Source organism: Passer domesticus, chromosome 5 (assembly GCF_036417665.1).
Source record: "Passer domesticus isolate bPasDom1 chromosome 5, bPasDom1.hap1, whole genome shotgun sequence".
NCBI lineage: Eukaryota > Metazoa > Chordata > Aves > Passeriformes > Passeridae > Passer > Passer domesticus.
In genome coordinates, this window is record NC_087478.1 from 10631474 (window position 1) to 10657863 (window position 26390).

Sequence of the window (26390 nt, forward strand, 5' to 3'; positions counted from 1 at the left end):
TAAGACTCCCAAAGTAATTTTCTAAATAAAATCACAAATTCTCTTCCTGGGAATGTACAACTCTCTCTTGAGCACCCAAGGTTGGCAACGCTGAAATGCTTAGTTGTACTTTGTCTAAATTACTCTTAATTGATGTTTGGTATGTTTCTAAGCTAGCTCATCTAGCAAGCATCAATTAAGTTAAAAGCCTCAAGCACAGTATTATAGGAGTTTACAGGAATGCAGCCACTTGGTAACATAAAAATTAACATGCTCAAAAGGAGCTGTATAAGCAGCAAACAATACAGGTATCGACAAATGAACTTTAACATAAGGTTATAGTCAGAGAGTGAGGCTTGTTCTCCTTTGTAACAGTAGAAAGCTTCTCATCAACCTTACCTAGACCCAAATTTGCCCGCCTGCGCCCCGCTCCCAGGAGGTCCCGCAGCGTGAACGACCTGTCGCAGTGCCGGCGCGACCGCGCCGGGGCCCGCGGGCTCTACGGTACGTCCCGCTGCTCGCCAGCCCCAGGGCCAGCCGGGCTCACAAACTCTGCACCTTCCCCAACCCTCCCTCACCGACTGCAGCATGGGAGAGGAGCACGGGGACCCCCGGCACCCACAGCGCACCCCGAGGCACGCAGAGAGGGGACACGATGTTTGCACAGCAGTCATGTGTGTCACTTGTTGGATGCCTAAACCCTGTGTGTTTGGAGACAAAAGCTTGTCTAGTATTTACTCTTCTGGGTAACAAGTGGAATGAGACGTTCACAGGGGATGTTTTCCTCACTGTGGCTGGGAGGGAAATTATGAGGAATGTATTACTTTGTGGACAAAGCTGAATTTATGGGTTAGGAAAGAGGTTTTTAAATTACCTCACAGATCATTTTTATTGTTGTGATTATTTTAGCTATGCAATACCCACTTCAAAATGGATTTCTAATATCAAAGGATATTTATATCTTCTCATTTATGGCTGATCTGCCATAGATAAGAAATGTGTTTTAAGCTTTGTATTAGTACAAGAAACCACAAATATTTTTCCTGGAATGCCTGCACTCTTTATTTTCTTGCCTTTGATACACTGCCACTTGGTGTCAGCTAATATTGTTATTTGCTGTCCCTGCTGTGTTGCAACTAGATCAGAACTTTTGTCTTTCTTGTGTTGACTGATGTAGAAAAACCACTCTTCACCCGTGATGCATCACAGCTGAAGGGGACTTTCCTCAGCACAACTCTTAAGAAAAGCAACATGGGTTTTGGATTTACCATCATTGGTGGGGACGAGCCGGATGAGTTTCTCCAGGTGAAGAGTGTAATTCCTGATGGGCCTGCAGCACAAGATGGGAAAATGGAAACAGGTAATTATGAAAGTTCCTCTGTTCTTTTATATGAGAAATAGAATGAGAAATAGATTTCTGAGTTTCACTCTCTCCATTAATACATACATTTTCCATATGACTTTTTGTGTTAATATGCAGAAAAGGTAAGTTTCTTGGTAAAACTTTCTTGCTGATAAGTGCTAGGTACTTTATTTTTCCTATTTCACAATATTTCAAGGGTGAAAAGATCTCTGCATTTCCCTGCATAAAAATGGGTTATGTTTTATAGACTGTTTACTTAAGGAAAGTCTACATGGAAAGAAAAGAGATAGAGAACACAGACTACTAAGTGAAAATTTACTTATTTAGAAAGGATGGTTTTGCAAAATAATCAGTTGATTCTCATCCAATACTGTTCTCATTAGAACCACCATAACAAGAGTTTTCAGTGTGGCATATGGACACACAGGAATTTGTGTCCTATTAAAAAAGAATTTGTGAAAACTCTTGAAATAAAAGAAACTTCTGAAGAGATTGAAAGCTGTTCTGAAGATCTGGACCACCACTGCAAACATTTTCATGTTCACGGATTGATAAAGATTGCAAACCGCTGTCTGAAAAGTCACATCAGGTCTATATATGGATGAAACTCTTGGAGGAAGATGAATTCCATTTCCAAACAGTTGTCATCTTCATTAGGAAAAGACAGTCAGAGAAAAATAGAATTATTTCAGCTGGCAGGGACCATCAGTCACTAGCCCCCTGCTTATAATAAGGCTAACTTGGATCAGGTTTTTCAGGGTCTTGAGAAAATTTCGTTAAGAGACAGGTTCCTCAGCCTCTCTGGACTCCTGTCCCAGTGTTTCTCCACTCTCCTGGTGAAGACTTTGGCCGAGATTCTGTGGATGCCTCATCCCTCAAAGTGTTGACGGCCAGGTTGGACAGGGCCCTGAGCAACCTGGTCTAGTGGGTGGCAAAGGAGGTAGATGATCTTGAAAGTCCCTTTTAACACAAACCATTCTATTGTTCTATGATTTTTGTTCTTTAGGTCCATTGGGCTTTCCTTGGGTATAGCTGGTTACTAGGGACTGGAGTCCTGTGTTCCTGTGTTTGTGAAGCCCTGTCACTCTGTACCATCTCTCCCCAGCATAATTTATCCATTTGCATAATTTATCCTTCCATCTTTCACCAAGACATTGAAATGAAGAAATGCTAATTTGGGATTGTTGTTGCCGCTGTAGAAAACCCATTTCATGGTGGCCAGAGTCACTATGAAGATAATTTTCTAAACTTTGATAACAGATCATTGTGGATGGGTCACAGCAGCACAGAAAGATGCTTTTAGTGTGTTACAGTGCAGGAAGCAGAGACAGAAAAACTGCAGGCAAAAATGATGCTAGTGGAATAGTCTGAAGTGATTTTTCTGGAAACTTCATTTCATCTTTTATTGTAGTTTTGTTTGTTTGTTTCTTTTATTGTAGTCATATTCATATGTCAGAATAAATCACCCTGGATTCTAGTTTATTTTGTAAGACTCTCCAGGACTCACAAAATAGGAAGTGTAAAGGTTATGAAAAGTATTATTTTAAAAAACCCAAACAGGACTTGCTTCATAGCTAATGTTATAGCCATCATGATGTTTCTAATGCCAAAGAGATAAAAGAAATTTTTTATGAAGAAACAAAATGTAAGAGAGAAGTAGAATATAGATTTTTGGCACTGTTTTTACAAAAAACATTAGTCTAACAGCTTTTTAATTCTCAGTACTTGTTGCTATTTTAACCTAATGCAGTATAGTTCCCAAATGCAAAATTTATTAAATTAGTTGATTAGGGGAACAAAGGATACAATAGACTCCCTGAAGTTCAGAAGATTTCAGTGACATAAATTTCATTTTTCCTTAATATTTTCATAGTATCTAATACATGGCATGAGAGCTTTTCTTTGTTTGTCATGGTTTAGCATTCTCACATGTAGAACTCAAATATAGTTATTTGCTAATCCCTCTGAAGTGTAGGTTGGTTATTAGTGAACTTGATTTTATGGAGTTATTTTCTCTGGAAAACAGGGTATCCTTGCAACTTACTTGAATTTTTATGCTGAAATGGAATATAGGTTTCACAACACTGTTGATATTCATTATTGTAGTCATGGATTGTGCTGAGAACATGTAAGGAAAATGTTTTTAAAATGCAAAGAAATAGCATTGGGGGTTTTTTTCCTTAGGTAATTGATTCAACTGCATTAGGAATGCAAAACAGAAATTTACATTCAAATATATAATCACTCTACAATTATATGACCCCAAAACATATAAAATTAGACCTCAGAACAAATTTTGGCCTCAAATTTCTTTGTTTTTAAGAAGAGTTACAGGTTCTGATATAAACTAATTGGAGAATCTCAGACTAATGATTGTGACATCTAACACTGGTTCTATGAATAAAGTAATTTTTAAATATATTAATGGAAAACTGGAAAAATATATTTAAGGTCAGAATGTTTATAAAAGCATCATTCAACAAAGTGCTTGCATTTACTGATATCAAATCCTTTTCACATTTCCTGAATTAGAGTTTCTCTCCCTATTGAGCTATTGTACAATATAATCAACTGAAGATATGAAAACCTCCCAGGTTACTTCAATAGCTTTTTGTTCATAAAGCTGTTAAAAATCTTACATTGGAAAAGTATACTTGAAATTACATCTGTTTCTTTTTGTTTGTTAGTTAGGCATCACTGGATAATGAATAGAGCTTTTAAAATATTTTATTTATTCTTTTGATACTATGTTTCATTGTTTAGTTTGTGTGCACTCCATATATAATCAGAGTAATGGGAAGTTTTGGTTATAGAACAAAATATCATATTGTGCCTGTAGAGCATCATAGTAGAAAGTCTGAGGGCAGTGACAATGATCTGTGAGGCAACCTGAGTGTAAGGAATAATCACAGCACTGGTGCCCCCAGCCCTAATATGATTTGGACTCTCTCCCTTGCAAAGCTGATACTATTTTTTGGTGAAGTGGTTATCAAAATCTTCATACTTCAGATCTGCATGACATTTGGGGGAAATATGAAGAAAAGGCATAATTTCATTTATGTTGCCTAAACTTTGGCCTCCGGCTGAAGACACTGAAGCTGCATTTCAAGCTAGTTGTTAAAAAAACAAGCTCATAGAAAACTACTTTTTTTTAATTTCTCCACCCAAAATCTAATATAGGGGTCAGAGACAAATGCTATTCAAAGAGTGAGTCTATGTAAGACATTGTCACCCTTAAATCTGATCATAACAATGCAGTTTGGCCTGAAAGTTTCAAAATGGAGCAATTTTGGATTTCATCCTTTGGAACGTAGTTGGAAAAGGCTTTCAAGATCATCCAGTCCCACCTCTCATACCAGAAACAGGTGAAGCTTCCACTAAGCCAGGTGGAACTCCAGCGTGCGACCGCACAGCTTGATGTCATCAGCAAGCTTGTTGAGGGTACACTCAATCCCTGTGTCCAAATCACCAACAAAGATGTTAAATGGTGCCTGTCCCAGTACTGACCCCTGAGGAACACTGCTGACAGCCTGGAAGCCACTGGGAACACAGAAGCAGCTGCCTGACAGTGACTTGGCATTGCCGTGAAACAAAGCAATGAGGCAAACCGAGTGCACTGAGATGCAACAAGAGATCTGAGGTCCTGACAAGCTATCAGAACCCCTTTGTGCCAGTGCTGGGCACTAAAAGGTATTTATATTTGTCCTAGACCCACAAGAAACCTCACAAGCAGACTCAGAGGAACCACATCTTAGTGGATGAGTCAAAAACAACCGAAATTACATTCCTGATCCCATTTGCCAGATGTTTCAGAATTCATTGGGGCTATTATGCCCTCATGTAAATCTAGCATCTGTGTGTTAATGGTTGTTAATAATCCTGAAAATGCCTTTCTAGGACATGTTTTAGCATTTGGAGCTCAATCAAGCTGCTGGATATGAACATTACATTCCACAGCATCTCTGTCTATATCAGGACAGCCTAGGAGGTGATGCCACATTCTTTTCTGGGAGGTTACATTGCTTTGCCTTTTCTGAAACCTCATGCAGCCACCAGAAAACTTTCTGTATTTAAGATGCCCCTGCATTCGATTAAAATGCTGGTAAAAGTCTGTATCTACATGAAAAGATTTGTATACAGTGAGTGATTTTGACTGACTGCTGTTCTAAGGCAAACAAAGATTTAGGCCTGCGGCTGAGTCAGATGAAAGCTCAAGCTGAAAAGGCAAAAAACTCTCCTACAATTCTCAAGGTTATTCAATGGACTGGATAAACTGAAACACTCCCACATAATCAAGCTCGGGGAAAGATTCTCACTCTCTGCATTTCAGCAAGCTCCATTTCCTTTGGTGAAAGTTTCCAGGAAACAGCTCAAAGATACGGTGCAAAGGTGGTTCTTGGAGTCTGGTGATGACCCTTCTGACTGGTGAATATCTTTGATCACTGCAGGGTGAACTTTCCAGAAACATAAATCTGTGGGGAAATGTCATTGCTCAACAGTGTGAATCAAGAAAGGGGAAATACGTTCTTTCATTTCATCTGCCAAGTGTGCACTTGGCCAGCTTTAAGATGCTAAATCATCTGTAAACAATGCAAACTTGGGCTTTTATAGAGGTTATTCTCTGGAATGGTAGTTTTTCTATATTAGTTGATCTATTTTAGGGATAGAAATTCATAAATTAAAGATAAGGTTCAGCTAACAGATATACCTTGTCTACAATTCAAATGTCTACACCTACCAAATAAGCAGACATCAATTACTTTTGTATTACTGTATCAGGATGAAGCCTAGAGAAAAAAGCTAGAGATTGGTGCCACATCTACAGCTCAGAATTTCTACTGCACCTTAGAGATCTCCTAAGGGAATGAGTTGCTAGAAATGCTGGAAGAAGTGGCCCATTTCCTTGCTTCTGTCCATGGACATTTGTCAAGACCCGTAACGATCTTCTGCATATGATGAATTTTTCAAGAAGCTGAGGTTACTTTAAATGCAAGAAAATTGGAGAAACCACACTTGTTGATCTACAAAACCATGAACGTTATTATTTAAGTGAATAAGAGCAAACCCAAAGCCATTATCAGGTGGTTGAGCCTACAATGCCACTAGGCTTAGGAAATAATTATCTCATTTCATTAATGCATATTTTTTCACAGTAAGGCTAATATCTTACAACCTTTATAAAAAGTGGAGTACTCAAGATACAAGGAATTTGGAATATCTACAAAAGGATGCATTTTTACAGGTTCAAACAGATGCTTAATTCTGTTCCCTGCGTATCCATTGTCAGATCATGTGAATAAATTATCATCTCACCTAATGTGAGCTCAGCTGAAATGCAAGTTCTCTAGTCTGAGCAACAGAAAAGATAAGCTAGGTATGCACAAAGAATACCTTCAATCCAAAGAAACAAATATATTAAAAATCTATGTTTTGGAGGTCATCTGGAAATGTTAATAATTTCAGATCATCACTCAGTGTATCATGACCACACACCTCAGTACCTATAGTAAAGAGGTCATGTCTTTCTGAAGTGCTGTCAGTCAAAACCCAACCCAATCTTTTACAACGTTCCCCTCCCTTGGTAGCCAATTGATTACCACCTTCTCAAGAGGTGCACTGGCCAGGAGCTGGTCACATACATGTGGGATTTGATTTCCACAGTGCCTAAAGCTGGCTGAAATTTAGTTATCTCACCTGCCTGGCACCTTCTCATCCAGTGGCTCCAGGGAAACTGGCTCCCAAAGTTAAGGCATGGTGTTAGGAAAATGAGAAGCTGTGCTACTAGTGGGACACTGAGGAAGGACTATATTTTCATTGGTCTTGTGCATCTCCAGGCTAAAAAACTATTTGAATATGCACCAAGGCCAAGAAGTGTCAGTCTTACAGATGCAAGCTGATGCCAGGTGAGGCAGGACTGTGAGAGCAGAGCAGCACATATAAAACCAGCTTGTATTATCTGCTTCCCTTACTTCCCCTTCTTTATTTGGAAGCTGGGATATTTCATCTGCTGTTTTAGTCTAGCTGAGATTGCACATCTCTCTCTGTCTCCATATGTTGCTAATCATCCCATGGAGTTCAGAGAAAGAAAATTACCTGTTTGGAAAGTAACAGCAATAACAGAAATTACTTCAGGCATTGTGGGGAATGGTTTCTCCCACCCACGTTAAGCCAGTCAATGTGAATTTGTCTTATATTTACTGCTTGTATTCCAGCATCCCCCGGGCTGATGATGAAAGGGTGCAAAGCACAGCAGAAGCACTACATTTGCATCTGGTACAACCAAAACCAATAGTTCCTTCCACTAGCAGTGCTGGTTACATTTTCTTGTTTGTGAGACATATAAAGAGTAACTATTTGTTAAAAACTCAGCCTTGTTTTGCAGTACCAGTCTTCTTTCATTTCACAAGTTAATTTGGCTTCTTTAATCTAGGAGATTATGAGGGTCTGGAGAGTGGAACCACAACATGAGGGCTGTGGTCTTTGCACCAGACATGGAGACAGAGTTAACAGATGCCCTGCTGCTTCATAGCTGAGACAAACTGATACAAACTTTTTTTTTTTCATTTAGCAGTACACAGCATCCCATTTAATTTAATCCACTTTATATTTCTCACCATAAAAACTTGCATATAACTACTGCAAAAACTATGCAAGAGGTGTAGAGTTAAAATTAACTCTATTTTAACAATCTATTCGTTTGCTAGTCCTTACAATTTTATCCTGAGTCTCTAAGTAACCAGAATTCTTTAAAGGAAAACTCTTAATTATTCTTTTGTTATTTAAAGGGGACTAAATCTGAATCTTATCTTAAATTTTCCAGACAAATCTTCTGTTCCCCTGCCACAGAGGAAAGTGCTGAAGTATGGCATTATATTTAAGGGGTTTCAAACACAAAGCAAAGGAAAAAATGCCAGTTTATTTATTTGATATCATATATTAAGACAATTTAGCTGAGTAAAGGGATATAACAGGTGGTTTTAAATGTGTGATGGTGACAGTAAAACTAATAATTGCATTTTATGAATATTAATAGCAATTAAGACACTTATTTTCAGACCCCTGTTCTTTCAAATTTTAAGGCAGGTAATTCACTGAGCACTGCATGTAAATAGAAAGACAAGAAGGTAGTACTTAAGTTGCTATAAATTTTTCATACTTTTGCTACTTTCTTCTAAGATTAATTTTTCTTTTTTTTTAATATTTCTATGGCTTTGAGATAACGGGACAGTAGGCACATTAATATCTATAAATTTTTCCTTATGTTGATCAAAGGACTAGAAAAGGTATCTACTTTTGCCTCAAAGTTACTGAATTTTAATCTCCATGAGGTTCTTATTTTAGTGTTTTCTTCATATTTTTTCTTCTTTTGATATTTTGATATTATGACGTACTCACTGAATGATAACCAGGAGAGAGACAAGCCAAGACTAAAAAAAGTGTCCATATTTTGTGTACCGCACACTATTGCTGTCTACATCTGAGGTCTTTGTGTGCACCTTGTCGGATTTTTCAGTTGGCTGGTGTGATATTCAATATCCTTGTGTTCTCTCTGAGTTGCAAAAAATCCATGTCACTATCTGTTCTACCTGACAGGGATTTAGAGCTTGAGTCTGTGCTGCCCTTCCAAGCTACTGAGCATTCGTTGGGTAGTGCCTACAAATAGACATTCTTTGAGCTATGAAGAGACCTTTTGATGCTTTTTTGCCCTGTCATTTGTCTATTCCCTTGAAATTTTCAATTAAAATTACTGATGCAAACAGAAAGAGTAATTGTGGCAGAGCATCTCAGATGAATTTCAAAATGCTTCTGAAAATGGACAGTGTGTTGTTTAAGTCACAGGAACAATTTAAAAAAAAAATCTTAGGAACTCCCATCTCACTTCATGCAATGACTCTGGGTTCCCATTATTAGTACAAATGGAGCTCAGTGGTCTCTGACTCTGTCTTGGGGTTTAGCTCTAAAGTCTGCCATAACAGACATTTCAGGAGTCTTCTATGTCACATTTTACGCTTAGTACCTGAACTCGAGGTGGTTCAAAGCAGGACACTAAGGAAGATAGATTCCCAAGAAGGGTGGCAGTAGGGAGGAAAAGGCAGATTACTGAGACTACCAATATGTGGGTGCAAAAGACATAGGTGTCCAGTGCCATTAAAAGTTCCAGGGATCCCACATAACCTCCTCCTGCCTTTCCAGGCAGCACTCTTGTAAGCCCTGTGTGGTACCTGCAAGTCTCATACAAATATCTCAAATGCCAAAGGCTGTCACAAATGACATCAGACACCTGCTTAAACAACCTCATTCCTCCTTCAACAAGGAGTCTGTTTATAGACTCCTTTGGTTTTCCTTATTACTCATCTATTAGAGTAAGCAGTGAATGATTGATTAATTACTGTAATAATAGTCCTTTTCTGACAATTTTAAGGATGTTTGTTTCCCCTAGCCTAATTCAAAACTCACATTTGTGGTTTTATAAATACTTTTAAAAAGCAAAAAAATCCCTTTTCAAATTAATAGGCTTAATTCTCTCTAATTTAACTGTTCAAACAACATTATAAGAAGTTTGATGATTGATTTCAACCATATTCAGGGGATTATAAATTATTTTAGTCTCCAGCACTTACAATATTTTACTGCATATATTATTGGTACCCATAAAGAATATGCCAATATCGGGACTGAATATTGTATCTGTAACTTTTCTTTCCTATGGTGACTTTTCTCCAAAATTCATTTTGAAGTGAGTTCACTTAATTTTTTTAAGTCCACATATTACATAGAAATTAATGAGGAATCTGAAAAGAGCACCAGTCTTTCCTTTTGCTTTGATAAAATCCATGTTTATACAAAGGAAACAGCTCATAATACTCATGGTTTATGGCACTTACTTTATTTTGAACGAATTTCATATTTGTTGACTATATTTTGACTATATTTTGATCTATGATTATCGGTCCCAAGAATGAGAATGTGTGCTTATTACTTGAAATAGCAAAATACTGGACATGTAAATTGGTGAAATTCTGGGTTACATAAGTGATATTCTTCAGGAGAGAGTATATGCACAGGTCTGCTTATATGTGATGTTTTCTAATATTTAAGCCATTACAGCAACTCTTCCAGTACCTACCAGAAACCAATAGAGAAACCAATGATGAAGTAATTTGATGGACGATATAATGGAAATATGATTGGTGATAATATAAAAATCTTCTCTCTTGTGACAAATGCAGCACAAACCATAAACAGAAGGCATACACACCCTGTTTAACCTAAAACACCAGCCTCAGTCTCTTCTAGAAAGAGTAAATGGAGACATTCTGGTGCTCAAACATTCTATATCTTTAGTAGAAAATGAGATCATACAGAAATCAAGAAATATGGTAAAGTAAAATGTGAAAGAGTAAAGGTGAAAAAGCAAAGAGACTATTTGGACACAAATTATTCAAGTATGTGCAGTTTCATATTCCTATTAATTCAAGGTCTGACTCCATAGAAAAATGGCCACAAAGGCCAAAAGCATAGACAAGGATACTAAAACTATATCATACTTATTTCAGAATTCAAAATACAAAGGCAGAAAAAATGTTAAATTATTTATTCTCTCCACTATCACATCCTCATACACCTTTATTCAATTTGAGTGTTCATATTGAAATAAACACTTTTTTTGTGTATGAAAGTTCTAGGAAGCCCATAAATTCATTCTTCAGTCTAAACTTCATCATGCAAAATATGCAGATTCTGCTACTCGGACATTTAATATAGACCAGGAGATGACAATAAATATATTGTCATAATCCTCACATTTATTAGGACAGTTTTTGTAAGTTTTGCAAGTTGCCACTTGAGTAAGCAGCATGCACTAAACTCAGTAGCTGCCAAAAAAGCTGCAGTTGCAGAAATTACTTTTTTTCTATCAAATGTAATTAACATCTATCTCACATGATTTGGCTATTTGTATGAACAGACAAAAATATAGATTGAAAATAATAGTCATCATCTTCTCATGTACTATTTCATTCAATAAATAATGATGTTTTGTTTCTTTAGAAGAGTGATCTGTGAGATCAGAAAGAGATTCTCTCTATATAAAAAGATGACAGAGAAAGTGAGAATTTCATATTGCATGATGAAAATAATCTAGAATTGTACTTTTGAATATTGTTCGCCATGCCACATTTGATTTTCTTTTGTTTTGGCATATAGGGATTTATTTTATCATTCAATTATCAAAACAAAACATAACTATTTAGCTGAGTTTCAGATTTTTATTTTAATTTTATATTTAAAAATTTGTAGCTTGATGTATATTCACCTCTGCCTTCACATTTGTTGCAACCAAATATGATCTGTACCTATATTAAAATCTGAGAGTTCAAAAATTCCATTCATTTTTTTGCCTTTAGCAACTTTTGAGAACAAATTTTAAATTCTTTGAGAATTTAAGGATAAATTAAGTAATTAATTTTGATATACAATTTCTGCTGTACATTTAGAATGGAAAATATCTGTCTTGACATTTAGCAAATATTTTGCTTGAATGTATTAGTTTACATTGGTGTACCTGAATTTTCCCATCCAAAAGGGAAATAGTCATTGTAGAACTTAGTAAAGTCCAATAATTATTGAAGTTAACAACTCCTATCATAACTGATAAAAACATAAGTGAAGAGAAGCCTAATGGAGGTCAGCTTAAGATCTTAAGGCCAAATACTATTAAAGTCCAGTTCTGCAACATATATTAAAAGAGAAATCTGTGTTCAATCACACATGGATCGATATTTTTGTCAGTGCTCTGATTTGTATCATTTGATGCATGGCATGAAGTAAAATTATCCAGAGTTGCATCAGAGATGACAAAACATTTCCAGGCATATCAATCATATTTGAGGAGCTTTGCGAACCTTTAACTAATGGGGAGTTACAGAGACATCTGAGGGCATTTTATTAGAAATTCACTTCTAAAAGCATCTTTCACTGTCTGTTGCCAGAATCAGGATATTAGAACAGATGCACCTCTCATCTGACCCTGTTTAGCTGCTCACATGGCCTTTATAAGAAGAGCAAAGTTTATTCCAGCACTTATGTGACTGCCTCTTTGTAATTGATGACTCTGACATTTAAAAAATGGCTTGTTTGTTTAAAGACCTGTAATGAAAATTTCTCAATGATATAAGGAGCACTTTTCCAACCAGGAGGGCAGGCATGAAGTGAATCTTGATGGAAAGCGAGAAACCCCTGGAAAAATTCTTCCAGCCTTTTCTCTCTCTGCCCCACAAAAGTCTTCTGCCCTCCAGCAATGACATAAGTGTCTGAGTCGGTGGATGGAGGTGGAGCTCGAGGTGCCCAGCTCCTCCTTCAGCAGGTACCAGAGGGAAGCAGAGCCATAGTGGTAGAGCCAGGGTGCCCTAAACACTGCTCGGCTGCCATGTCCAGATGAGTGAGAGCTCCGTACAGGAGCTTAGACAAATTCTTGGTGTCTGGAACTTTGGTGTTATGCCAGTTTTTGGCTATCAGCCTCAGGGGCTGATAGAGAGGAGAGAAGAGGGTCCAATCTCCAGAGACTGGGTACAGAACAGTGAGAAAACTGACTGGAATAGGATGTGCTGGAGCTGAAGATGACATAATTTGTTTTTGTTCTGCAGGGAGGCAGGGAGAAAAGGCAGTAATTTCATGCTAGAAATGGCTGGAGAGTGGGTGTTTCTATGCATGTGTGAGTGTGTAGGAGGCAGGAGGGGGAGGGCAAGGTTCTAAGGAAAAGAAGAAAGGAGCTCTGCAAGAAAGGTCTGAGAGCACTGATGTGAGTACAGATCTTTTAAACACTGGCAGTTTCACTCCTTTTGATGTATTGCTTTTCTTCTTTAGCTCCAAATGGAAGTAAATTAAAATTCTTTGTATTAAACTAATCTCTTCTGCATTAAAATCAGCATCATTGTATGCAGTATTTACTGAGACTTTCTTTGCCATACTGAGCATCACCTGTAGTGCTGCTGGGGAAATGTCAGATAATATTAGACACCCTGTCTTGATAGCTGTTCCTTGAGAATTTATTCATAGGCTAAAAGTCAGTCATGAAGCATGTTGGACTATGCTGCTGCTCTGCTATTTGTCATCTCTTCTAGTCCACCTTTACATAAGCAACATAGCAAAGGCTATCTGCAGTTCATGATTACCAGCCTGAAATCTGCCTTTGAATCCTGCAAACCCATCAGTCCTGAGGAAGCTGTCAGACCTAAGCCTGTAACATAGTGAAGGGCTGAAAGAGCACTGAAAAAAAATTGGTTGTTTTGCACTGGAGTGTTTGAAAAAAGGCATCAGAAAGAGGTGGGGAAACTGGAAAATGTGGAAATTGAGGTAATGATGAGAACTTGGCAGCATAAGGGGGAAGTGGAGAAGCATCATTGTATGGGACTTAAAGACACTAGATGTGTGTGGGGCTGCATTAATCATACCCCTGTCACTAGAATGTCACTAGGATTATTCTCGTGATGTTGGGCAGAGCCTTAGCCAATGCTCTTGGTACATGTCTTGTTTCTTGGAGTCTGGTTCACTTTCTTGCACTGAAACTTCCACAAAAGTTCATGTGCCGCACAGCAGCCTGGTGTGCTCAGGCAGGTTTTCCTCAGGCAGTTTAAGAGGAACACACCCAGAACATCCAGAACAAGGACACTGACTCCTGTGGCTGGCACTGGAAACCACACGTGTATCTAACCTTGTTTATTTGGCAAGTGGGATTCCTCTGCCAAATTCCACAGGAAAGTCATGCAACATGGCAGTGCTACATGTGGTATAATAATATTGATCACATTTGTGTGTTTATACTTTTAATATCACTTTGGAAGGTTGCTTTATTTTAATAGGAGTAAGTTGTACTAACATAGATGGGAGAATTTTAAAACATTTATATCAACTCTGGTCATTTTATAGACAGGTCACAATAGCAGCATCCTTACTCAATTTAAAAAACTTCATTTTATTGGCAGATTTTTCTTTAATCTCTTTAGTCTGTCTTGTTCCAATTATTTTCTGCATATCAGACAAGAGTATATTTTTTTAGGCCAAATTTGATTGCATCAAAAGAAAATGCCATTGACTATTATATAAGAGATTCAACTGTTTCTAGCACAGTTGAAAAAGTGATTCTGAATTGTTTGGGGAAATAGGGATAATAAGAAGAATTATACTTGAGCGATTGTTTATGCCAAAAATTCCACTCCAGCCAAGATACTGAGTGGATGGATTTTTATTTTAAACTGTGCAATGCTGTAAATACTTGTCTTTCAATAGTCTGTTCAGTTCTGAAAGCAGGATTGTGATACTTTAATCTTTTCTTTTTTGCTACAAGAGTAATGAATTCATCTTTGCTATGGCATAATACTTGTAATTTCAAGTGAACTGGAAGTAATATTTTTCAAAAAATGTTGGGGCTTAGTAAAAAAGTTCAAATTGAAAATATTATGAGCTTAAGAACATTCAGTGAAAAACCAAAATCAAAACCAATATTTCTAAATTTTAGAGGATTTTTTTCATTTACCTATTCCAGAAAAATTGCCACAGACTGAGAAAATATTCTACCTAACTCCAATCCAGGTGTGATCAACCTGGTCCCAGGCATCTAGGATTTCATCTTTTCCACATAAAAATATGACAAGAATTAGATATTAGTCTTATTTTGCATGTGTGTGTCAGAATCAGGCATGAATTTTTTCTCCAGTATGAATTCTGTGTTAAACATGGTTTACCACAGGCTGGCAGAAAAAGCCAGGCTTTCCTTGATTTGGGTCTCCAGTTAAGTTGTACAGTGATGGCAGTGGTCATAGCAAACTATATCAGGCTGGCTCTGTCTCTCACATAACTGGAAAACAGCTGTGGGAAACAGCCAGGATAAGTGTGGTAAAAAGGAGGGGCTAGAACAAAGACCCTATAGCAAAGGATAAAATACAATGTGTGATGTCAATAAAGACTACATCCAAATCTGTTTGCACAATGCTAACACAATTGAGACAATGTAGACAACCTTTAATCTATCATTTCCAAAAGATCACCCCAAATTTGGAGTATATAATAGAAATCATAAAAGACACTTGAAACAACCTCTGTCAGAGTCAAGACTGGAGGGAGAAAGTCAGTGTGGTTAGTCAGATTCTGACAGCCATCCCATAGCAGTGCAAGCAGCCCTGTCCAGTTGACAAGCAGAGTGATGCATGATACCTGTGCAGTATAATTGCATCCACTTCAACAGACTGCAGCAAGATTTTTACTCTTTCTTGCAGTGACAGCAAGTTCTTCTCCCAAATATTAGAAATCACATGAGTTATGACTTTTTTGTGACCTCTGTTTGCATCCTGCAATAGCAGAGTTTAAGCACAGGCTAAATATCAAACCTACTCCTTCAGAGTAATTTAAATTTCCCATGCACCATGGCCTTACTACTTTATTGCTCTTAGTGATGGAGTTAGATATTCTTTTATATCCCATTTTATTTGTAAAAGAGAAAAATCACATTAAGCTCATATAATTTTCATTCCCTTTTCTTTCATTTCTTTGCATTTTGGTCAATTTAATGCAACAGTATTTTCCTTCCATTAGATAAAGACACACCTCATATTTTTGTGTCTGAATTAGGCAGTGCATCTGTCTTTTAATTTGGGAGAGTGAGAGGTTTAAGGAAATTGCAGGATGCTCATGTAACTAATTTCTCTTTTTATGGCAACAGTTTTTAATCTCTTTCACTTGCTGTGTTGATATCTAAGCACATCTGGGTCTTAGGTATTCAAAGTCCTTGTTACGCCTCAAGAGCATCCTTCCCAAAAGGATTCTATTTGTGCAAGTGAAAAAGAGGAATATATTATCATTCATCTTAAACAGTCTTGCTTTTGCAGTTCCCTTTAACTACACAAAAATAACCATACAGATAAGCACTCATTCTACTTTTCATGGCCGGGGGGAGGGCAAGCGAGAATCCTTCAACAGAAGAAATGCAGGGAGTGGGTAAGAGAGAGCTGAGAAAATATTTCGTTCTGATCCAAAGTAGAACCTTCATAGACTCCAGTGGAACAGAAGCACATCTGTCATGTGCAAAGAGTTCTTCCCTGTGCGTGCAGAAGGCTTGCCATTGGACCTGAACCTCTTGTGTGCTATTACTCATTTTAATGATGATATTTTTCTGAATGACAGGACAAAGCCATTAATAGCTTTGGGGAGCATGCTCTTTGTAAGATTATCTATGGACTGTGCAAATACAGAAATGCTTTCCAGCTGCCTTGGCCAGCATGGGGTACAGTAGGCACTGTCAGAAAGATTTGTCTCACAATGTCTTCACATCATTATATTTCTCCTTCCATTGCTGCTAGTATTTGTTTTTCTCTCTGTTTCTCTATCACTTAATTGACACTATCAGTTCCACTACTCCCTTGTGCTAGGCTGGCTTTGAGGGATCTCTGGTGCTATGGGGCTCTTTTTGATAGCAGCAGCCTGAAACTGGACATGTGGGCAGGTGCTCTCTGCTCTCTCAGGGTGAAGGTTGTCCTGTGCCTTCAAGCCCAAGTGAACACAGCTGAAAGAAAATGTGCCACCTCTGCTTATCAGAAGGTCTGCACCAGAGAAACAGCTATGCTTGTTGTTATATAAATTCCAGATTGCCTCAGAATCCAAAACATGCTCTCCAGTTTTTAGACTAGATGGACCACTTATTCTCCTTCTAAATCAGTTCTGTTTTTGAAGCTAGCTGAAGATATGTGAATAAGTGTGACAATATGCATACCTCTGTTTCAAAAAGTACCTTTTAGATGAGTTCTGCTAGGTGGAACTGTGGCATTCAGCATTTAGTTTGCAGCTTATTGCAATAAATCTGGGAGGACAGTGAAGTCAGAGAATGAAAATGCGGTTACTGTTAATATCAGAGTTACTGTCCTCTCTTTTTATGGTGTCTGCCACGTAACAAATAAGCACACACTGAGAAGCATTCACACTAGTTATCCCAAGCATATTGAATAATTCATAGAAGTAGCGTTAGGAATTGTGCTACAGGGACATTACCAACATGGTATCAATTTTTTTTTCATAAACCTCCTCCACAGTCCCAGTTAATCAGATTACTCCTTGCCATGGGAGTGCTGTTACAATAGTCTTGCCATAACAGATACAAATATATGTGTTTTTTGGAGGGATAGTAAAAAGACTGGATAGTTTCAATCTCAATAAAAATAAAATGATGGAACTCTTCAGAATTTGTTTCTTCACAGAGTTTAATTGTGATTTTATTTACTATTTAATGCTGAAAGCCTTGAAAATGTTTCAAAAGCATTTTACAGTATTACAGGCTGACTCCACATGTAATAGATTGATTGGTTCATCTTTATGTATTTAAAGTTTCTCAAGGCTAAACAATTTGATGATTCCTTGCTGAGAACAGCTAAAGGACTGTCAGTTTCAAAATTATGCAAAAAAATATAATGTATCAACTATTAATGGAATAAAATTAGGGACAAATAATATTTTGTAATTATAACAGTACATTTTTATCAATTATTGTAAAAGCTTGTTCTGTTTTGTGAATTGATTTATTATTCTTTATTTTTTATTGTATTGAACTGGTATGAAGTCTCTTTGGTATATAATCATAAAATCCATGAAATCAAAATGCACAAGGTCAAACAAACACTGAATTCATTCACCCAGTAATGCTTAACTTTGCTGTTAGGTCAGTATTATTTATGGTGATGTCTCTCTCATCAGTGTCAGCAGCCCCATCTTTGGTTTGAGGGATTCACAAAGACAATCTTGAGGTTTTTTTCTGGGCTCATAGTTTGTAGTAAAAGCAGAGAGAGCTAAAATAGACAAGAAGCCATACTTTCATTTTTATACCCAGGGTTGTTTGCTTTTTTTTTTAGTTTGACCTTAGTTACCTGAGTTTCTCTAATTATAATCCCCATTGGAAATAATGACTGTGTAATTTCACTGTATTTCTAAGAATTGCAGTTGACATATAAGCAGTTGACACCTGACTGTTTTTTGTCTGGGAACCTTTCTCAGGTTGTGCCTGTATGTGAGCATTGCTTGCATACAAGTCTGAGAAATTAATAATTTCATACTTAAAATGCCATAAGAAGCAGAAAGAACACAAGGAGTTTTAATGTAAATTGCCCTCCATTTTAAAAACATCAACTTTTGGAGCAGGATTCAGTATTATACTCCAGTCTGTTTGTGCCTTCCTGAAGCAGGACAGGGCTGGTAGACAGGCAGGAGCTGGGTTTTTTTAAAGACAGGGAAGAACAAAGCACTGAGTGCACAGAAATTTCTGCTTTCTCTCTCACTCTGCTGCTGGAATTCATGTCCCACATTCCTCCTGCTCCTTCCATTCCTGAGCCCACATCACACACACTCATCCATTGCTCACCCTTAGTTATCCCCTGTCTCCAGTGTGCTGCGTCCATTAACACATGGCAACCTTGTCCTTCTTTGTGCACTTCTCATGCAACATTTCTTAAAAGGAAGTTTATGGAGTGGCTGTCCCACTTCACACCATTTTTACAGACTTTCCAAAGAGGAGGAAATTGTGCATATAGTATGCTTGAGAGAACTTTTCCAATAATCAGCTTCAAAGACTATGGCTACCATCTCCAATGGGATGGGAGACTGAAACTTGATCTCAGTTTCTGATGGACCCAGAAGCAATACACTCTCAGGACTGATGGTCCCACCTAATTTGTCAGGAGCAGGATAGAAATATTGTGTGGAAGCAAATGACATGAAATGGTAGCCTTCTGAGGAAAAATCAGATACAATGATAATTTTGGGAAAGGCTTTTTAATTACCATGGCATGATTCACAGGAACATTGGGAGATGGCAGACATAGTGTGAGACTGCTTTTTCATGGTCTGAACAAATAGTCTGATGCGGCATCACAGTCATTCATAATAACACATTTTAATTTATTTTTATTCATTAGCTAATTAAAAAATTAATAAAGATAGACATCCAGAAAATTGTCTTTGCTAAAGGGGAAGATATGGTTGTTCTCATACACAACAGGGTTAATGCCCCTTTATATATAAATTCTGAGATTTGACTACTGAACAGAAATTGATGTATCCATATTCAGCAGTCTGTGGCATGTTCTGGAATCCAAACTTTCAACTAAACCCCTACATTGCAATAGAAAATGATGGAGTATTTGTCCTGCAATGGTGTTGTTATTGGTTAAATATTTACTACAGTGGAAATTAAGTTCCAACAATATTGTGACTTTTCAGTGCTATAAACCATACTAGAGCGGAAAGAATTCTCTCTCAGAAACCAAAACACAAAATAGAGAAGGTGGTTGAGACATACAAGTAGGATGAGTAGCTAGTGGGAGATTGGATAATCCTCATAAAAGGGGAATGTGATTCTTTGCCATAAAGCTATAGGCTAGAAATTGACCTTTTCCTAACTATTATAAGGCTGGAGTTTTCTGTGCATTATAAAGCAGTTTTAAAGAAAGAGCTTGGTGGGACTTGTGTTAATGATTTTGCCTCCTTACAAAAAAAAATATTATGCAAGCTGAATTTTGTAGTTTATATTCAGTGTAGTATTCAGAAGTGAGCTGAAAGTGAAAGTATAATTATTCAGTGGTGAAGGTGTTAAATTGTTTTGCAAAGAGTAAAAATATATTGTCCTTGAAAATGAGGGCTTGGCAGTGCAAGAGGCTCTAGAGATATTAAGGTAACCAACGTTTGCTTGGAAGGAAGGTCAGTTTGATAATACATTACCCTCTATTAACCTGGAAAAATACTGTAAAACTTTAGAGAACCTAAAGGAACTCCACTATTTATCTTTGCCATGCAACTTTAAAGAAAGTAATATATTCATACATGTCTGAAAAACTATTGAGTAGATCTTTTGTTATAGAAATTATGTGAGAAGCTCTCTAAAGTTAAGGTAATTATTTTTGTAGATAATTTTACTATAAAAAAGGAAGAAAATATAGAGGTAATACATAAGACAAGCCCATATAAACTAAAATTTGAATGACCTTTGTAAAACTTATGAGTAAAAAATTAGTTATATTTTAGATGTACATTTGTATAAGCTCTATTTCAAATGCACTGAGGTACTTATATGTAGTAGAATATCAGTAAAAATCCCTCTATTTAGCTGGAAATTATTTCACTGTTTTGATACATTTAATTTCTGCTTCATAAAATGCTTCATGTCTTTAATTTTGATTAAAAGCATTAATCTGTAGTGATCCAGACCTCTTTTGAAATATCTGCCTCTGAAAGGTGCTGACCTTGTAAACCCAGTTGACTAATTTAAAGATAGAGCAAGATTTGAGGATTTATATATATCTAAAACAAGGAGTGCATACATATATTCTGAATTTCTGGTTTGGCAGTAGAAGCTCCAATAACTAGGGTGAAGCAGTGAATGAGCACACATTTCATTACAACTAATGGCATGATTAAGACATTAATCAGTCATATTTTTCAGCATAAAGTTTGGTAGCGAATTTTTAGCATAAAAAGTACCATCTGGGACAACAGCAAGCATTTCTTTTGGGAAGAATGTGGATGCATATTATTATTATTGTAGATTTAAATTGCTAATCAATATATCAGAGCAACACCTTCCGATTTGGTGCCTGTTGTTTGGCTCCACATCCGTGGTTTGGATCTGAAATAAGCACACTGACTGCTGGCAGCTCACGTTGATCTCAGCCAGCAGAATGTGGACTTGAGCAATGAATACACAAAACATCCACAAATTAAGGCTGTAAATCTTAGCCTTGAATTAAATTAATAACCTGACTGATAGTCAGGTTAGACTGGTCTCAGAGAGCCAGCTGGGGAATTAGGCACCTGAATGGGCACTGTGCGAGTGTAGCAGGAAAAACAAAGTATTGATCAAACAATTATGAAAATTGTAGTTTTACCAAATAGATAACAGTTATAAAACTGACCCACTTCTGGCAGTGATGCCCACTGCAGTTACAAGGAATCTCCTTGGAAACCATGATATCTCTAAAATAGAAATGAATTTTCAAGTTGTACCTCTATAGATTTTAAATAGAGATGAATCCTACTCATCTATCTTTACACATATTTTTTTAAGGGTCCAACAAAGTGCTGTTGCTTTCACAAATTACTAATTTGGTATGTGGCTAGTTATTCTTGTCCTCGTGGTGCTAGCATTACTCAAAGAAATAAAATAGCTCTATTAACCATTTAGTTCACATGACTGCTTGTTACTAAAAATTTCCAGTAACATTTATATTTATATTTCAACATATGAAGGCATTTGTCACTGTGCTGAAGCATCTTTATAAATGCTCCATCTAATTCCTCACCTCATCCATCTCCCTTTTTCCTTCCTGGCAGTTTATGTCAGGAATCAGCAGTGGCAATGGTGTGCAGTTGACAATGCTGCTGAAAATGTCTTCCACCAGGGACAGGTGGCACATGGCCAGGATTCCCAGTGGGGCACAGGGGCTGCTTGGTATTTACATCATGCTATTCCATACCCCTCTGCCTTTAGGCTGCTGGGAGGCTGGCTGGGCTGCTTTCCTCCTCCTGGGAGCCATTACCTAGATAAATGTGATGTGCTGCCTACAGAAATAAAATGTGCGTACAAAAGCAAATGTGTTGTAAATTTTGACCTCCTTTTTCTAAAGAAAAAGAAGGGTTTCATTTCTGCATGAGCCTCTGCACGCAGTGACACCTTCCAAAGTGATCCCAAAAAGCTATGCAAATGTGGCATACATTTTTTATCTCGCTCTTCAGATCCACTGACGCTCTGTCACGCAGTTCATTCACACCAGGCATTTCAGGATGCACAAGTAGTTCCTGCAAGCAAAGCTTAGGCAGAACAAGCTTACATAATTTGTAAATAAAAGGCTACCTTGAAAATTGGACCTTTTTCTCTTTATGTGGTCTTGCCTCCAATATACTTATCATCTTTTAAGTAATTACTTTTTTTAAGTAGCAGTTTTAACATCCATGCTATGCTTTCAGATGCTTGAAGAAGTGAAAACTGTTTCTAGGAAGAAAATTTGCCTACTCTTTACTGCTTTATGACCAGTATTCATTTAAATATGCTTTTGCTATTGCATTACTTACATTTCTTAATCTACAATATTTCATGTTTACTAGATCAGCAAATAATCAAGGTCTTTAGATTTTTCTGGAATGTATTTTATTTGTCTCCCAAATAAATGCATCTATTTAAATAGCTTTTACCACTATATGCAAAATACAAATAAAATTGAAATAGTTTCTTCTACTAATCCACATCTGCCTGAGTGTAATTACATGATACATGCTGGTTAAGCACAAAAATTTTGAATAGACAGCTTTTTAATTAGGCATATGCATTGGGTCACAGTAGAATTAAAATGGGTTCTAAAAAATTGATGGTATAAAAATGGCCCCTGCTTACTCAACAGATCTGAGTCTTGGGTAAAGTTGCAGAAAAGTGTCTATGTCACATATTTGTGTTACCCCTGAAGCAAAGTTCAGAGCCAGTGCTCAGTCCTTCATTATGGGCAAGATGAAGTCCAGTGATGGGAAGAGATTTTAACCCAAGTTATCACTCTACAATGCTGTTTTGTACAAGTACTGGCTCAAATCTGACAAGCAGATGATTTATATATTTTGCTAAGGTTTCAGAAAGAGGAAAATCTAGGCCTATTTTATGCCAGTTTGAGCGCTTGAATGGCTAGGAATACATGTTGGCTTGACTTTTTGTCTGATTTAAAGAAAAAATAAAATATAATAATCATCATTAATGATCTATTAAATAAATAATAATTTTATTATTATCATTTATTATTATAGTTTTCCCCCTTGAACCTCAGTTCCCAGAGTTCAGTGAGTGAAAGATGGAGCTGTGGAGAGTGGTTACCTGTCACACAAGAGTAAAACTTTCTGTACGTGATGAAGACTGGGAAAGGATCTTCCATGCCAGTGTGAGCAGTGATTTTGTAATGGACTATTTAATGTTCTTGCATACCAGCAAGAGGTCCTGAAACTATTTCTGAATGCAGAGGCAGCTGCCCATTATGTCTCCCAGCAGCTCTTTTCATTTCACTGTGGCTGCTGCAGCACTGTCTATCAGAGAAAGTTGTTATAAAGCTGATAATAATGTGGTCAGTTTTAAATTTAGCTCTTTTGATCAGTAGCTGTAGTTATTGAGTTATTGAATGCACGTACTTCTCCTCAGGTTGCCTTTTTGATATGTTTTAGCAGTTAATCTAATGTTCCTCTTTAGAACTAAGTATTTTCTTGGCAGGTGTTTTAAGTATTTCAGTACTAATATGCAATAGTCATCTTACACTGCAATCTCATTTAAGAAGTTGTTGTAATTCCAAATTTTTTATTTAAAAATAAGAGTAATTTTATACTGAGTATTAACAAAATTAAGGCCTTTTTCTTTTCCTTTTATTTAATTTTAAGACTAATCAGGCTACCATGAACTACAGGACTCTAGGCTTTATCTTTTGTCTGTAAAAGTCAGGCCATCAGATCTCAGCAGCTAGAGATAAATAGGTTTTACAGGGTTCTGTGGCAAGTCAGAGTACAAGAAATCAGAGAATTTCTGTTTATGCAGAACTTTCTGAAATCTTTTAAAGCCAAAAAACGCTACTCACCATTTATAATGGAAATTATTTATTCATACACTAGATTAACATCTATGGCAAGTGGAGGGAAGTTGAGTTTCAAAGTTTCAGAATGTAGTTTGTCTGCTACTGCTTAACTAAAGGATCTCTCACACACTAGTTCTCTGTACTGCTGCTTGTAAGTGTATGTTTGAATGTAAAAATGTCTCATTTCTTACAAATCCTTGCTTCTTTCATGACCATCAATCACATGCTGTTGTTATTAAAATTACCTCCACGTATCATATTTTGATACTGGAAACGTGCTCTGAATTTATTATTAACAGGCTCCAGTGCCAGCAATCTTGCAGCACTCTGCAGAAAGAGAAGACAAGGTCACTGCTGAGAAGTGACAGAAATATCTGTAATGACAGTAGAGAGTGTGGGTGGGCAGGTGAAGGGAAAGCTTCAACGATGAAGTAATCATGTATTGCTAGCTCTGGAACTGATGCAAAGTATGCATATGCAGAATTTAGATTATATGGGTGAGAAATGCAAGTGGGAATAAGTAAAGCTGGAGAAGCTAGCAGAGTTTATGTGGGCTATAAATGCAGCAAAAAATTATGCAGCCCAAGTCCTGCAGAGCTGGTGTGTCCTGTGCTGACTTGCCAAACCATGAGCTGGTTTTAGCACCATTGCTATTGGCTTGTGCTGGCTGCAGGGGGGTAGCAGAGCTCTCTCCACCCCAAATCACTGCATTCTGTCATATTTTAAGCACACAAACCTAGCACTAAGAGCATGATCAAAAACCTGTCAGAAAGAATGGAGACATTTCTACTGAATTTCAATTGAAGATCTAATCTACACTTTTTTCTCTGCATTCTTTCTTCAAAATTTAGTGATTTCTAATTAATAGTGAGAATAGCAGTCTAGTAGGTAATTCAATTTGCTGAAGTACAGCCAGAAACTTAAGTGTACAAGAAACATAACTAGAATAAATAGGCAAAATATTTGTATACAAATAGTGGGAACATAGGTAAGTCCAGAAATAAAATGTGTGTACAAAATAGGTAAGAAAATGGAAAAACTTTACCTACAAGTGCAAGATGTTTACACGGAGAATCTAGGGGTAACAAAAAAAAAAACAGAAACAATAACTGGAGTCAACTGAATAATACAGGTTCTTCAGAAAGGAGGTAGATAGAGCTCGTAGCATTGCCTGAAACTATAAGATAATTTGTGATGAAACTAGTTATGTCAATAAAAAAAATTCTGTTTGGATCAAGCACTTCAAGCATGAAAAAGGTTGTGGTTTGTTTCAGAATTAATGCTTGTGGAAAATCCCCAGGGTGTCAGATTTAATTCTGCAACATTATTGTAGAGACGAATGTAAAACAGAATGTGTCATTAAAAGATGTTGAAGCTTAGAAATTTCTTCATCAGTTACTAATACAACTAAAGATAATGACAGTACAGATCTGAATTTGCTTTGAAATACATAGGTAGCAAAATGGAACCTCTAATCAAACATTCAGGCACTGAGTCAATTAACATTTCATGACAATAAGTAATGATCAGCAGACTTTAATCAGCAAAACCAGCTACTTCAAGATATGAAATATTATGGGAGTTTGTATTTTTTTTTCTGTGAAGAAGACATCAAATTTCTTCAAGTGTAACATACTGTGTTGTATCTGACAACAGAGGACTAGGTTCAGACATCCAGGAAGTCCCCTCCAGACCCATTCTCCTAAATTTTTCCGTTAAATGCAAGAGCCTTAACTAAATAAGAGGTAACTTTAGGACAGTTTGACAAATTTGCTTGCTGTCAGTATTCTTTAACATTCTTCAACTCAGTGCTGAATTTAGACATTGAAGAATCTGTTTTTGTGGCAGTGTAGATTTTCGAGAGGTAGGCCACGGTATTTGTTGTCTACTGGGTGTCTATCAAACCTGACAGTTCATCTAGAGAGTCTGATTCAGATGCCTTCTCCCCAGATCAGATCAGATCAGCCCTTCTGGGCTCCCTCATCCCTGAACAGTCTCAAGTAAGATGAGGTTGGTGTGGCATGTGTGCAGTTTGTACAGGCTAGTGAGGAAGATCACACTGGAGAGCACCTGACAGAGAGGATGCTCACCCTGGAGAATAGAAAGCTCAGGAGGGTTTTATCAATCTACATAAATACGTGTACAAAGAAGATGGGGCCAAGTTCTTTCCGGTGGCAAGAAAAAAGGCAATGAGCAAACACTCAAACACAGAATGTTCCCTTTGAACATCAGAAAACACTCTCCTGCTGGGAGAGTGACTGAGCACTGACACAGGTTGCCTAGAGAACATGTGAAGTCTCCCCCTTGGAGGTTTTCAAAAGCCACCTGGACATGATCTGGGCAACTGGTTCTAAGGGATTCTGATTGAGCAGGGTTTGAATAGTATGACCACTAGAGATCCCTGCCTAGCTCAGTCATTCTGT

At 37.2% G+C, this 26390-nt stretch overlaps 1 protein-coding gene across 11 annotated transcripts in view; it reads left to right on the plus strand.

Moving 5' to 3' along the window:
• MAGI2 (membrane associated guanylate kinase, WW and PDZ domain containing 2) overlaps positions 1-26390 on the plus strand; it is a 698553-nt gene that overhangs the window by 549712 nt on the left and 122451 nt on the right. For all 11 annotated transcript variants that reach the window (XM_064421909.1, XM_064421908.1, XM_064421910.1 and 8 more), the window contains one exon: positions 1157-1339. In XM_064421909.1, the coding sequence (XP_064277979.1) occupies positions 1157-1339 (183 nt within the window). The remainder of the gene's footprint in view (positions 1-1156; positions 1340-26390) is intronic.